Raw genomic sequence first — 12,140 nt, forward strand, 5'->3', positions numbered from 1 at the left:
TCCATGAGCATGTCAATGACGATGATGGTGCCCGTGCGCCCGATGCCCGCGCTGGGGAGAGAGGGTGCCACCGTCAGGTCCGGCCGGGGCCCAGCTCCACATGGGGCAGAGACAGCCCGGGCCGGGCCACTGAGCCACAAGCAAGGACACAAGTCTGCCCACCCTTCCCTGTGGTCTTGACTTCAACCGAGGGACGGGGGTCTCCCTGAGGACGCCGTCACTGTCCTTCCCAGCACGAGACGCCCCCCCCCCCAACCTCCGGCCACAGCTTCTGATCCGTGACTGGTGGCTGCTCCCCCAGGCCCTGCTGTGCCGCCACTGTGCCCGTGTCCCCAGCCTGGTCCTGCGTCCGTCCCTCGCCTCCCTCTGCAGGGCTTCATTTCCCTTTTCCTCAGGACTCGCGAGGTGGGGAAGGCGCTGGGGAGGTGAAGGTGGGTGCATGGGCCTTTCCTTTCTTGCCCATCCTTTGGACAAGCAGACCTCAGGCCCCAGTGCCACCTCCTCTGGCTGACCCGTCAGGCCAGTGCCCCAACCATCGCCGCCTAATTTCAAACCATCGAAAATAAACCCCCCAAACCCACATCCTTCTGGTCGTGTCTAAATAAAGGCCATGGGGATTTTAAAACAGGTGTGGGTGTGTGTGCATGGGGGGCAAGGGGATAGGCCTGCCCCCACGCAGAAGTGGCTGGGCCCCCAAGCAAGTGGGCACCTCCAGGTTGCCCCCAGCCCCAGGATAGAGAGGAAGTCTGAGGGCCTCACAGGCCTGGGCCTAGGCTGGGGGGTCACATGGCAAGGATGGAAGACAGGCCAGAGCGGTTTCTCATGTAAACCACCCATGGTCCCCATCTGTGGAGGGTCCAGTGGACCCCAGAAATGGTGACGGGGACACAGCCCTCGCAAGGATGGGAGGTGCCTACCTGTGGCCTTCACAAAGCTGCTGGGGCAATGCAATCCAGAGAGAACGGGCTGTCCCGCAGGCCTCTGGCAGCCCCTCCGATGAGCACCCTCCTTAGACCCTCTGGACCTCGCGGTCCCGGGAGCTGGCTGAGGCTGCACAGCCCACAGGTGGAGAAGCTGGGCCTTAAGCAGGCAGCCCTGACTCCTGCGCCCTCTGGGAAGCCCTCCGTCCCATCGGCTTCTGCTGGGCTGCCCCAGGGCCTCAACCACAGCCTGCTGGAAGCCCTGTTCCTCTAGTCTACCCATCCTCCCACCCCCCACACACAGGAGCACCTATACTGGAGCTGGGGGTGCCAGGATCCTGGGGCCCAGGTGGGGTGGGGCGAGTGGGAAGCCACAAAGGGAAAAGGAGAAGCCACAGGGAGCCTCGGGGGCCCCAGGTTCTGGAGCCTGTGTGGAACCACACGAGAAAGCAGGGTGACAGGGCCCGGGTCTAATGTGAGAAGTGATCGATCCCTTCAATTAGCCATGGGGTAAGCTGGCAAGTCTGGCATGTGCTAGGCAGGGCAAGGCAGGACTAATGCCAGCCGAGTTCTCCCTGGGAGTTTGGAGCCGCCGGGGAGCCCAAGGGAGCTGGGGGGAAGGGAAGGCACCGCCAGGTGCAGGCGCCCGTGATTTAACACCAGCCCTGCCCTGCAGCCCAGGTCTCCCGTCCTCCTCCTCACCTGCAGTGCACGATGATAGGCCCTGCGCTGGGCAGGCTCTCCTGACGCTGATTGATCTGGTCTAGAAAGCTCAGGACCCCCCCGGGCTCACTGGGAACCCCGTGGTCAGGCCAGCTCAGGTACTGGTAATGCCAGATCTCCCGAACCAGGTCTCCCTGGGCCAAGTACACAGGGTCAGTGCCCCCGCTTCCAAACAGCAGGCACTCATCCTGCCCCACCTCGCCAGACCAGAGAACAGGACCAAGGGGCACGTGCGTGGGGTGGGGGTGTTGCTCACATTGTCCAGCGGGGAGACCTGCAGGGTCCGGAGCTTGTACTCGGCTGCGTCGTGCTCCCTGCAGTTGGTCACGGAATAGAGCCCATAAGCACGCTGCATGCCCACCTCCGGCCAGTAAGGGACACACTTGTTCTGAAAAAGGAGGGCGGGAAGGACATGAGACCTGGGAGCAGGGCTCCGGGCCACAGGAGGCTGCTGAGCTCCTGGTCCCAGGGCACCCAGATGACCTGACCAGCCAGCTCACCCTCCTTGCGCACTCATTCATTATCCACCCACACTGGGCGCAGGCCGGGCCGCAGGAACAGGACAGGTACTGGCAGGGCCATGGGGCAGGGAGACCAGGCCCACGGCAGAGGGAGGGGCTGGGGAGGGACAGGTGGAAATCTGAGATGGCCTCCCAGAGGAGGCAGCTGTGGGCTGGGTCTTCCATAAAGGAGGAGGCTGTCAGGCAGAGATAGTGCGGAAAGACCCTGTCATTTCCTAGCAGAAAGCGAGCGTCAGCCGGGCCAGCCACAGTGGCTCGGAAGCCCAGCTCCGCTCAGGCTGGAGGCGGCCAGTGCTGGGGGAATATGGGGTCACCCCTCGGAGCCCAGGGCTTTCTCCTGGAGGAACCAGGCGAGCCAGAACCATAAAGGGCCAGCAGAGAGGGAGCAATGGGGCCCGATCCTCTGGGCAGGCTCACTGACCACACTGGGGAGGGAGGTGCAGAGGGCCAGCACCTGGGGCAGTGGGGTTGGAGGACAGATTCCGAGAGAACTGGAGGGGCCTACTGCGGGGAGGGGCAGGGGAGACCCTCGGGGGTAAGAAGCCCCGAGGAGGGAAATGTCTGGGGAGAGGGAAGCCCTTGAGAAGGCACCTGGGTTGGGAGCTTGGGGGTGCCCGCCTCGCCTCCGGGAGCTGAGCATGTCTGTCGCCCAGGCTCTGCCTCTGGGCCTGTTTCCCCCCAAAAGGCGGGCCCTTTAGCCTTAGCTCGCAGGTCCCTTTCTGCCCTGTGTTCGCGTTTCCTTTGGATGAGCAGCGTGGGCAACCAGCCCTGCGGGGGGCTCAGGGGCGCAGGGGCCGGCCAGAGCTCTGCCTACCCGGCCTTTCTCCACCTCCCGCGTGGTCATGACGATGACCCGGGTGTTCTCCTGCCACGTCATCTGCCAGAAGTCACTGACAGTGGCGTCCAGGCAGCCCTGGCTGGCGATGTAGACCTTAGCGTTCTCGTCGGAGCCCAGCAGCTGGTTCTGCGTGTGTGTGCAAGGGGGAAGGCATGGTGCTGAGCTCCCGGGCCCAGGCCAGACCGGTGTTGCCTGCTGGCCCGCCCACCGGAGTCCAGCTTGGCCTCTGACCAGATGTCCCTAGAACCCAGGTGCCACCATGAGGCAGGAAGCCCAGGGCCCTCTCCCGGCGGGACGGGCACCGCCCACCTTGATGTAGTTGGCGTTGATGTAGTCAGACCCAGGGGTGTTCCTGTCGCGTCCCTGTAGGATGACTCGGCTGTGATCGACTGGCGTGGGCAGAGAGAGGCAGGGAAGGGCCCGGTCAGCTCTGCCCAAACTCAGGGGCCCTCCTGCCTGAGCAGCCAGGGGCCCGCAGAGGACTGAGCCCCGGTCTAGATGGCCAGAAGGGGTCGTCGGATGAAGGAGGGGACTCAGATGGGGTGGGGGTCAGACTCCCAGAAGAAGGGGGCTGGGGGGACGGGGAGGGGAGACAAAAGCTTCCTGGGGAGTGACTGCCGGGTGGGGGCGGAGACGAGGACCCTGGCCGGGCAATGCGCTCACAAGGAAGGATGTTCTTGTATCGGTTCTTGCTCTTGTTCTCGGGCCGCTGGCCCTCCTGTCGCTCGTGCAGGTTCTTCACCTCGTGCTTCTGCAGACTCTGGGGCAGGCAGGGCAGGGGCAGCGTCAGCAGTGGGGAGAGAAGGGGCTGCCACAGGCTGAGGTCGTGGCCGAGCCCACCAGCACCCCACACACACCTCGAACTCCTCCCAGAAGCCCGCCTTGGCCGTCTCCTCGGATTCCTTCTTCTTGTTGAGCTCCAAGACGCGGTTCTCAATGTCGGCCGCGTTCACCCGCGTGGCGTAGTAAGGCTGGGGTGGGTGGGGAGGGTGGGTGCGGTGACCAGGTGACCCAAGGGTCCAGGGAGTCGCAGCCCTGGGAGTTGAGGGCTGGGGGGGGGGGGGGGCATCGCTCACCTGCCGCAGGTACACAAACGCCCCGGAGGCCTCCTCGATGCCTGTCTTCTTGAAATGCTCCACCAGGTCCGTGAGGCTGTCGAAGTTCTCGGGCCCTCCCACCGTGTACCGTCCGCCCTGAGGGTGGGGGCAGGGGGAGTGCACCCCACAGGGCCTGAGTCTCCCTCCAGGGACCCCCCCCTCCCCACTCCCAGTGCTCTGGCACAAAAGGGGGCTTCATCTTGGGCCTCCCCGCCCCAACCTCCAGGGCTCTACGCTCCGCCCACCAGCCTTACCTCACACATGACCTTGATGTGAGTGACCTTGAGAGGGGGCCCTGGGCCGGCCTTGGGCTGGTCACTGAGCACGGACAGCACAAAGTCCCCAGGCTGGCTGAGGCTCTCGCGCACGAGAAACGTCCAGGGCTCGCCCTTGGCCTGCAGTAGCGTCTCTGCTTGCCCCCCAGACATATGGCCGTGGTACCACCTAGAGAGGGCAGCGCGGGGAAGCTGAGCTCCAGGCCACAGGGGCAGAGCACGCCCAGAGAGTGGCAGGGGGACGGGCTGCCTCCTACAGATCCCATGCCCAGGGCATGCTTTTAAATCTCGACTCCAGAGCCTCTTACGGCAGCTCCGAGAGGCAGGGAGTTCTCCCACTGCTCAGATGAGCAAACTGAGGGCTGAGCGATTGATGCCTACGCCCCCCCACCCCACCCCCCATCAGAGGGGAGGCAGGCAGGCCTTGGGGATGACAACGGGGCTATCTCTGCACCCAGAACTGCCCTCCTGGCCCCACGGAACATCAGGCAAGGTCCAGCACAGCTGCAGGGGAGCAGCCGAGGCAGGACGTCCAGGAGTCACAGGGAAGAGGCAGAAGCACAGAGCGGAGCTCGGTGGGAGACAGGAGGCGGAAGTCACAAGGGAGGCAGGCACACATGCTGGGGAGATCACCGGGGAGGGAGGCGGGAAGGCCAATGGCTCTGCTGCTCGGGAGGCACCTCGGCTCAGAGAGGGGGGCTTAGGGGGCCCGGAGGGGGCGGGCGGCCTGGGACAATGTCACCAAAGGGGAGGCCGGGGTTCAGAGGGGCTCAAAGGGGCTGTGGGGACAGAAAGCAGAACTAGGACTTTTCCCCGAAGCACAGCCCCTTCCCAGGAGGAAACTGCAGCCCCATAGTGCCCAGCCCCACAGGAAACCACGTGATGGAAAAACACAAAACTCCTCCTGGGGAGAGTGAGAAGTGAGGTTTCCTCAGCCGGAGGGGGGGCATTTTCCAACCGCAGGGATGGGGGACGGAGGGAGGGAGCTAGTCTGTCGTGTCCCCTCTGACCCCCGCCCCCACCCCGTGGACTCCAGCTCAGAGACCTCAGAGCTTCCTACCCCACCCTTGCGCACCCTGGGCCACCCCACCCCACCTGGCAGGGACAAGCTGAGGCCCCCCAAGTAGAGGGGTGGGGCTGAACCCCCTTCCTCCAGTGCCCCCCATGAGGAAGTGTCCATGCAAATGCAAGCTGACCACAGGCAAAGACCTAGCCATCGTGGGGACAGATGCAAATTCCCAAGGAAGAGGAGGGGCCAGAGAAGCCAGAGATAGGGAAGGGCCTATCTGAATTCTGGAGGAGCCTCCCAGGGTCAGGGGCTCTGCTGGAAGTGGGGTAGGACCCAGGCTCTGAGCATGGGTCACTCTGAGGGCCCTCAGAGCAGTCAGCTTCCCTGGCCTTCATACTCCCCCAGCCCGGGCCCTCGTGGACTCCGGCTTCCCTCTGTTGCTTCTGCCAGGCTCTCTGGACCCCGGCCTCGGCCTCCTCCCTCCCCACCCCATCCACAGGCTACTGCTCTGCAGTCCTGAGCCAGTCTCTCCTCCCCTGCTGCAGGCGAGGCCCAGGCCTGGGGCCAGGAGACAGAGGGAACAGAGGGTCTGGTGCACGCAGGTACAGGGGGCAGGCAAGAGGGGGCAGATGCCCACCAAGGACACAAGCGCGAGGGGTGGTCCCCTTGGGCGAAGAGAGAAATAGAACGCTGGCTTTAGGTAAAGTCCAAAGACAGACGTGGCCAGTGGCGGCTCCCAGGACTCCTTCCTCGGCCTCCTCCCAGGCTAATGGTAACGAGGGACTTGAACCGAGATGAGGACACAGGTTTGGAGGTGTGACTCTCAGAGACTGAAAAGGACAGAGAAGAGGCCCAGAAACAGCTCAGCCACAAGGCCACCAACACACACATGCGGGACAGGGCCGGCTGGCCAGGTCCCCCGGATGAAAAGTCCATCCTTCCATCCTTGCTCGGCCCTTAAGCTTCCTAGGCAACAATCAGTAATGCCACGCACCCGGGTTGGTTTCAGGGAGACCACCCCAGCTCCGTTCTGGGGATCGCGTCTTTGGAGTCCAATGTGGGTGAGGGGAGAATGCCTTGAGCATTAGCGGCACCCGGGAGGGGACAGGGCAGCACCAGGACCCGTGTACAAGGAACCCCGCAACACACTGTTTCCAAAGGTCTGGCTCTACCCAGCCCCAGCCATACTGGGCTGCTGGGAGAAGGCACTGCACGTCCTAATGCACGTTGGCCCCCACCCTCAACAGCACCAGCCCGCTGGAGTGGGGGCAGACAGGGAGAGTCAGTCCCATAGGCGGAAGAGCTTTCTAACAACAGAGCGGCCTGCCATGGAGGGGCCGGCCATTAAAGGTGGCCTCCTGTCACGAGGCGGGCCTGGGCCGGCAGCTGCCTGCACTCCGGAGCAGTGGTCGGCGGCGACCTTCTCTTGCTGCCTCGGTTAGATGGGAAGGGACAAGGGACAGGAGGCTGGCCCTGTGAGACACCGGGGTCACAGGCTAGCACGGAGGGAAGATGATGCTAGGACCCCTGAGGTGGCACAGGGCCGGGTGGGGCGATGGACAGCGTTCTGGCCGTGGGGCCGGCCTCCCGGACAGCTGGTGCAAGGGGTGGGTCAGGTGCGGCACGGCCCTCACCTCTCACTGGTCGGGTCGGAGCAGTTGAGCGGGTACTTGAGGTGGATGGTGGTGCCATCGCGGTCCTGCAGGACGCCCTGCTGCTTAGTGTAGAACTCCACCAGCTCTGTCAGCGTCGCAAACTTCTCCCCTCCGTACAGGTCGTAGAAGTCCCCCGAGTTCTGGATCCGAATGTGGGTCACCTGATCCTTCACCCTGAACAGCACCAGGCAGTGAGGCCTGAGGGTGCAGGCATGGAAGTGGACACAGGGGGTTGGGGGGGCCCAGGGTCCCACGTATGAAACACACCAGGGACTGGTGGGGGAAATGCTGGGGATGCTGCACCGCCCTGGGGAGCACACAGAGAGAGGTCCAGGCCTGGGCCAACCTCGCACTTACCTGACAGACAGGGAGAAGTCTCCCTGGTTCTTGCGACTGGGCCGTGCCAGGAAGCTCCCGTGGACGCCACGGCTCTTGAGCAGGGCCTCGGCGTCCAGTCCTCCAAGGTCTCGGTGGAACCATCTGGGGCAGGGCGGGGGTGCAGAGTGTGTAAAGAGGGGTCTGCTGGACACCCCTCCCCAGAACACCTGCTGACTGCCTATGCCTGCTGTGAACCCCCAGCCCTTACCTCACCATCCTGGGGGCTCCCGGGGAGGAAGGGGCACAGGGATGTGGCGCTGCAGGCTAGTCCCAGCAGGTGAGGTCCAGCCTCCAGCTCAGAGGCTCAGTGCCAGGCCTCCTCCCCACCCGGGCAGGCAGCGGGGTCCTGGTGCTGGGGCCTGCCACTGTACTGGCCTGGGGCAGCCGACAGGGCGGGGACAGGAAGGGGCGCGGCCGACCCCTTGGGGGAACTCACTCTACTTCTCATTTTAGAACTAAGCAGCCAGCCGAGCAGGGTGGCGGTGGGGGCGGGGAGGGGCCCCACTCCCCACAGGTCTACCATCCAAGGCATCAGGAACATGGCACTCAGGTGACACCTGGGAACCTGCAGCCACCCTAGGGCTCTTCCTCCCCGCAGCACCCTCCCCCCTGCCACCCCTCCACCTGGCTCTTCATTTTAGGAGAAGGAGGAGGAGGAGAGCCATCCTCCCGTGGAGTCTTCCGGTAGGCTGAGGAGCCCTGGTGGCGCGGTGTGTAAGCACTGAGCTGCCCCATGAGGCTGTCTGCTCCCAGGAAGGATGTACAGCCTAGGGAACCAGGGCAGGGTGGGGGCAGGGAGCACTTCTCCCACAGGTCATCGGGTCATCCATCCTGAGATGGAATCCATTGGGGGGTTGCTGTACTTTGTAAGGCAGTCCGCTTCACGCTCCTCGCATCTTGGGCTTTCTGAGGCCCAGGAAGGCTTACAGAAAAGCAGACCACTAGTCCACGCTTTCTCTTGCGATCCCCACTCCACCCTCACCCCATCACCCTATGAAATGGGAGCTATCGTTACCACTTTTGGAGGTACTTGAGGACCTGAAATAACTTATCCAGAGCCATCTGGTCAGTGAGGGGCAGTCCAGGGACTCGCACCCAGACCCTGCGATTCCAGTGGCGACGATGATCTTGAAGACTGGGTCCCAGCCGTCAGCGAGCCCAGAACAAACGTGGAAGGGGCAGACCAATAGCCACGGGCTTGCAGATGCTTCAGAGCATCTCCTCGTCCACCGCGCAGAGGGATGGTCCAAAGGACCCTCCGCCGCCCTGCCAGACACAAGCCCCTTCTTGTCCCTGCCCCTTTGCCCTGCCCACCACCAGATAGGCTAATCCAAGAACCGGACTGGAAAGAAAGACAGATGGCAAGGACGAGGCAGGGGCATAGCCAGGCAGCCCCACTTCAGTCCCCTTCCCCACATGGCCTCAACCACAGGTCTGGCTGCTCAGCCAGAGCCGGAGCTCGCAGGACTGCCCAGTGTCCTGTTGTCCTGCCCAGTGTCCTGTTGTCCGCGACGGAGGGACAGAGGTGTGGTACACCGATTGTCTCAGAGCTTGGCCTTTAGAGACCCAAAGGTGGAACGCGAATGATGCTTTGCTTTCTGTGTCATCCCAAACACAAGCAAGACAGGGTGCGGGAGCCCAATCAAGGATGCACCCAGAGGGACAGCGGGTGGCTGCAAGACAGGGCTGGGATGGAGCCAGTGTCGGGTTGGCTGCTGTGGTCCAAGCTCACGGTGACCCCATGCGCGATGCTGTTGCTGCCCCAATTCATGGTCACCCACATCGTTGTTTTCACGAGCTAATTTCGGAAACAGATCGCCAGGCCTTTCTTCCTAGCCTATCTTGGTCTGGAAACTCCATGAAAACCTACTCAGTGTCACAGCCACTCAGTGTGTGCAACTGGGACACAACTGGCAGGTGGGCAGACTCCTGCCACGGAGCCACCGCTGCCCCTGCCAGGCTTATTTCGCTTCTAGACCACGGTCACTTATACCATGGGCATGCATCATAAAAATAACGAAACCGATGCAAACACACACACACACACACAAAAAAACCCAGACTCCCTGCCATCAAGGTAATTCTAACTCCTAGTGACCCTACAGGACAGGGGGACTGAGACCACATCGGAGTAGAGAGGCTCATCTTTCTCCCAGGGAGCAGCAGGTGGTTTTGAAAGGCTGACTGTGCCGTTAGCTGCACCACGCCACCCCGGATCACCACGCCACTGCCAGAGAAGCTTCTGGATGGAGAGGGCGTGTGCACTGTGACCTGGGGGTGCTGACATAGTGTGCACATGCAAAGGTCATCAACCGGTGCTCCATACATACCACCTGACGTACTCTAGAAATCAGGGGTCCTCAAACTATGCCCGCTGAGGACATTTATCCGGCCCGCCAGGTGATTTTGCCCCATTTGCTATTGTACTTCAAAGTAAGATATGTGCAGTGTGCATAGGAATTTGTTCATAGTTTTCTTTTTTTTTAAACTATAGTCCGACCCTCCAACGGGTCTGAGGGACAGTGAACTGGCCCCCTGTTTAAAAAGTTTGAGGACCCCTGCGATTGTGCCTTGGTATAATTTTTTTTTTAATGTTAGAGGAGTCAAGTTTAAAGCTTAATGGAAGTCTAATTATTTTCATAGCAACAGCTTTGATCAATTTCCTTTCCAAACAAAGCTCATTTCACGTGTGTGTGTGTGTGTGTGTGTGTGTGTGTGTGTGTGTGTGTGTTCCATTCTCTCCGGTACCCTGAGAATTCCCTTGGTGTGCCTATCGTGTAGTTCAGCCCTGTCTGCCCCTCGGTCTTGGACAGTCACCTGAGAACAGGGCAGGAGGAAGCCCCACTTGGCCTTGCTAACCGTGGGATGTTCTGGCACAGAGTAAACGTCCAATAAGCAAACCGTCATAAGCATGCGCACACAGGGGCACAGACACAGGCTCCTGGTCCCACACACACGAACACACATCCCGCTTGTCATATGCAGACAAGGAAGAACACCGCACGCAAGCACACCACGTGTGTACACACAGGCCCGTTCCCTGCACCTTATCATCCATGTCCGTCCACACACACCTCTGTGCACCGTGTGTGCAAGCACACCACGTGTGTACACACAGGCCCGTTCCGTGCACCTTATCATCCATGTCCGTCCACACACACCTCTGTGCACCGTGTGTGCAAGCACACCACGTGTGTACACACAGGCCCGTTCCGTGCACCTTATCATCCATGTCCGTCCACACACACCTCTGTGCATCCTGTATGCAAAGGCCCACACACGGTGCTCCGTGTCTACACAGGAAGTTGCAGGCCCTTGTTCAGAACTGACCATTCCCGGCACTCTAACCCCCAGGTGATCTACTTCCAAGGTTCAAGTCTACTTGATGGGAAGGAGACCCACCCAGGTGGGGGCGCCCAGAAACTCCTGGCGCTTCGAAGAGGCAGGATTCTCGGGAGACAGGCAGACGCTCAGCTACGATGTATGGTGTCTGCTGGCCCTTGGCAGGAAAGTAGAACTCACTGACCAGCTTGGCCCAGGGCTCCAAAGTGCCCAGGGGCACTTGCACACCCACCACCTGCCCCAACTGGGACTCAGACAGACCTGTGGTGGTGGAGTGACCGTCACCACTTTTCAAAAGGCGGCTACAGACAGCAGAGAGCCTGGGAATGACGGAAAGCAGGTGCCTGGTAATTCAGAAGAGAAAATTATCCCTGGGGAAGTTAGGAGATAAAGACAGGGATCGAGAAGATGGGCAGGTGACGTGAACTCTAGAGGGTGACTTCCCTTCTCGGAGGCGCGGTTACCCCACCTGATCCGTGGGCTACGGTGCTGCCATGCCTCAGGAGCTGCAGGGGATTGGTTCCAGGAACACCCACACACCCCCCCAAATTCAGATGCTCAAGTCCCTTCAAGCCCCCCAAACTCACCGACATCCAGTACAGCCCCGTCTCCCGTTTCTGAGGCTGCTCCTCTTTGCAGGGCAGGCAGCCTCCTCTTTCTCCCTGGGAGCAGCTGGTGGGTTTCAACTGCTCAGCACTTAGCTGACAGCGCCACCAAGGCTCCTTAGTATCTCCAAAATCCTCCTGTATTCCTCTATCAGTGCTCTCTAAATTATACGGTAATACCGAGTACAACGTATAAGGGAAGTAAATGACGCTCTACACTCTCTGAGTCTCAGAGATGCTTTTGGCTAATTCACACGGCTTCCCCACTGCTGCCGCCGCCGCCCCCCGCCCCCATTTTCAATCCAAGGTTGGTTGGCCTGGTGGCGTAATGGTTACACATGTTGGGCTGCCAACTTCAAAAGATCAGCAGTTCAAAACCACGGCCCCTCCATGGGAGAAAGACTGGCCTTTCTAGTCCCATAAAGAGTTACATTTCCAGACCAGAGAAAACTCATGATTGAGTTCATTTAGGAATGGAAATTCAAAGGAATAGAGGGAACTGATAGCGCTGGAGAAGGAAGTGGGAGGAATAAGAACGGGATACAGGTCTTCAGGCCTTACTGATGGCCACCTGCTCAATGAACAAGGAGGGAGCTCACAGGAGAGGGGATTTTGAACAAAGTGAAACTTCCAAATGTAAGATTTCTTTTTTTTTCTTTTTTAAACATTAGGTGCTCATACCACTGTTATTGCAATCCACACACACATCAATTGTGTAAAGTGCATTTGTACATCATTCTCAAAGCATTTTCTCTCCACTTAAACCCCCGACATCAG

The 12,140-nt window shown here is 60.7% G+C and overlaps 1 protein-coding gene across 1 annotated transcript; it reads right to left on the reverse strand.

Annotated features, from left to right (window-relative positions):
* Positions 1-2: 2 nt before the first annotated feature.
* On the reverse strand, positions 3-7,920 carry PTPN6 (protein tyrosine phosphatase non-receptor type 6; the record flags this gene model as incomplete). Its single annotated transcript, XM_004708234.2, has 12 exons — positions 7,625-7,920; positions 7,396-7,518; positions 7,018-7,212; positions 4,354-4,543; positions 4,079-4,195; positions 3,860-3,973; positions 3,666-3,762; positions 3,312-3,391; positions 2,979-3,128; positions 1,900-2,031; positions 1,623-1,777; positions 3-51 (listed from the first exon to the last, which is right to left on the reverse strand). Coding segments are annotated over exons 1-12 (1,410 nt in total), but the record flags the coding sequence as incomplete, so codon positions are not given.
* Between the last annotated feature and the right edge of the window lie 4,220 nt (positions 7,921-12,140).

Source organism: Echinops telfairi, unplaced genomic scaffold (assembly GCF_000313985.2).
Source record: "Echinops telfairi isolate 266 unplaced genomic scaffold, ASM31398v2 ScPeMD7_7356;HRSCAF=8355, whole genome shotgun sequence".
NCBI lineage: Eukaryota > Metazoa > Chordata > Mammalia > Afrosoricida > Tenrecidae > Echinops > Echinops telfairi.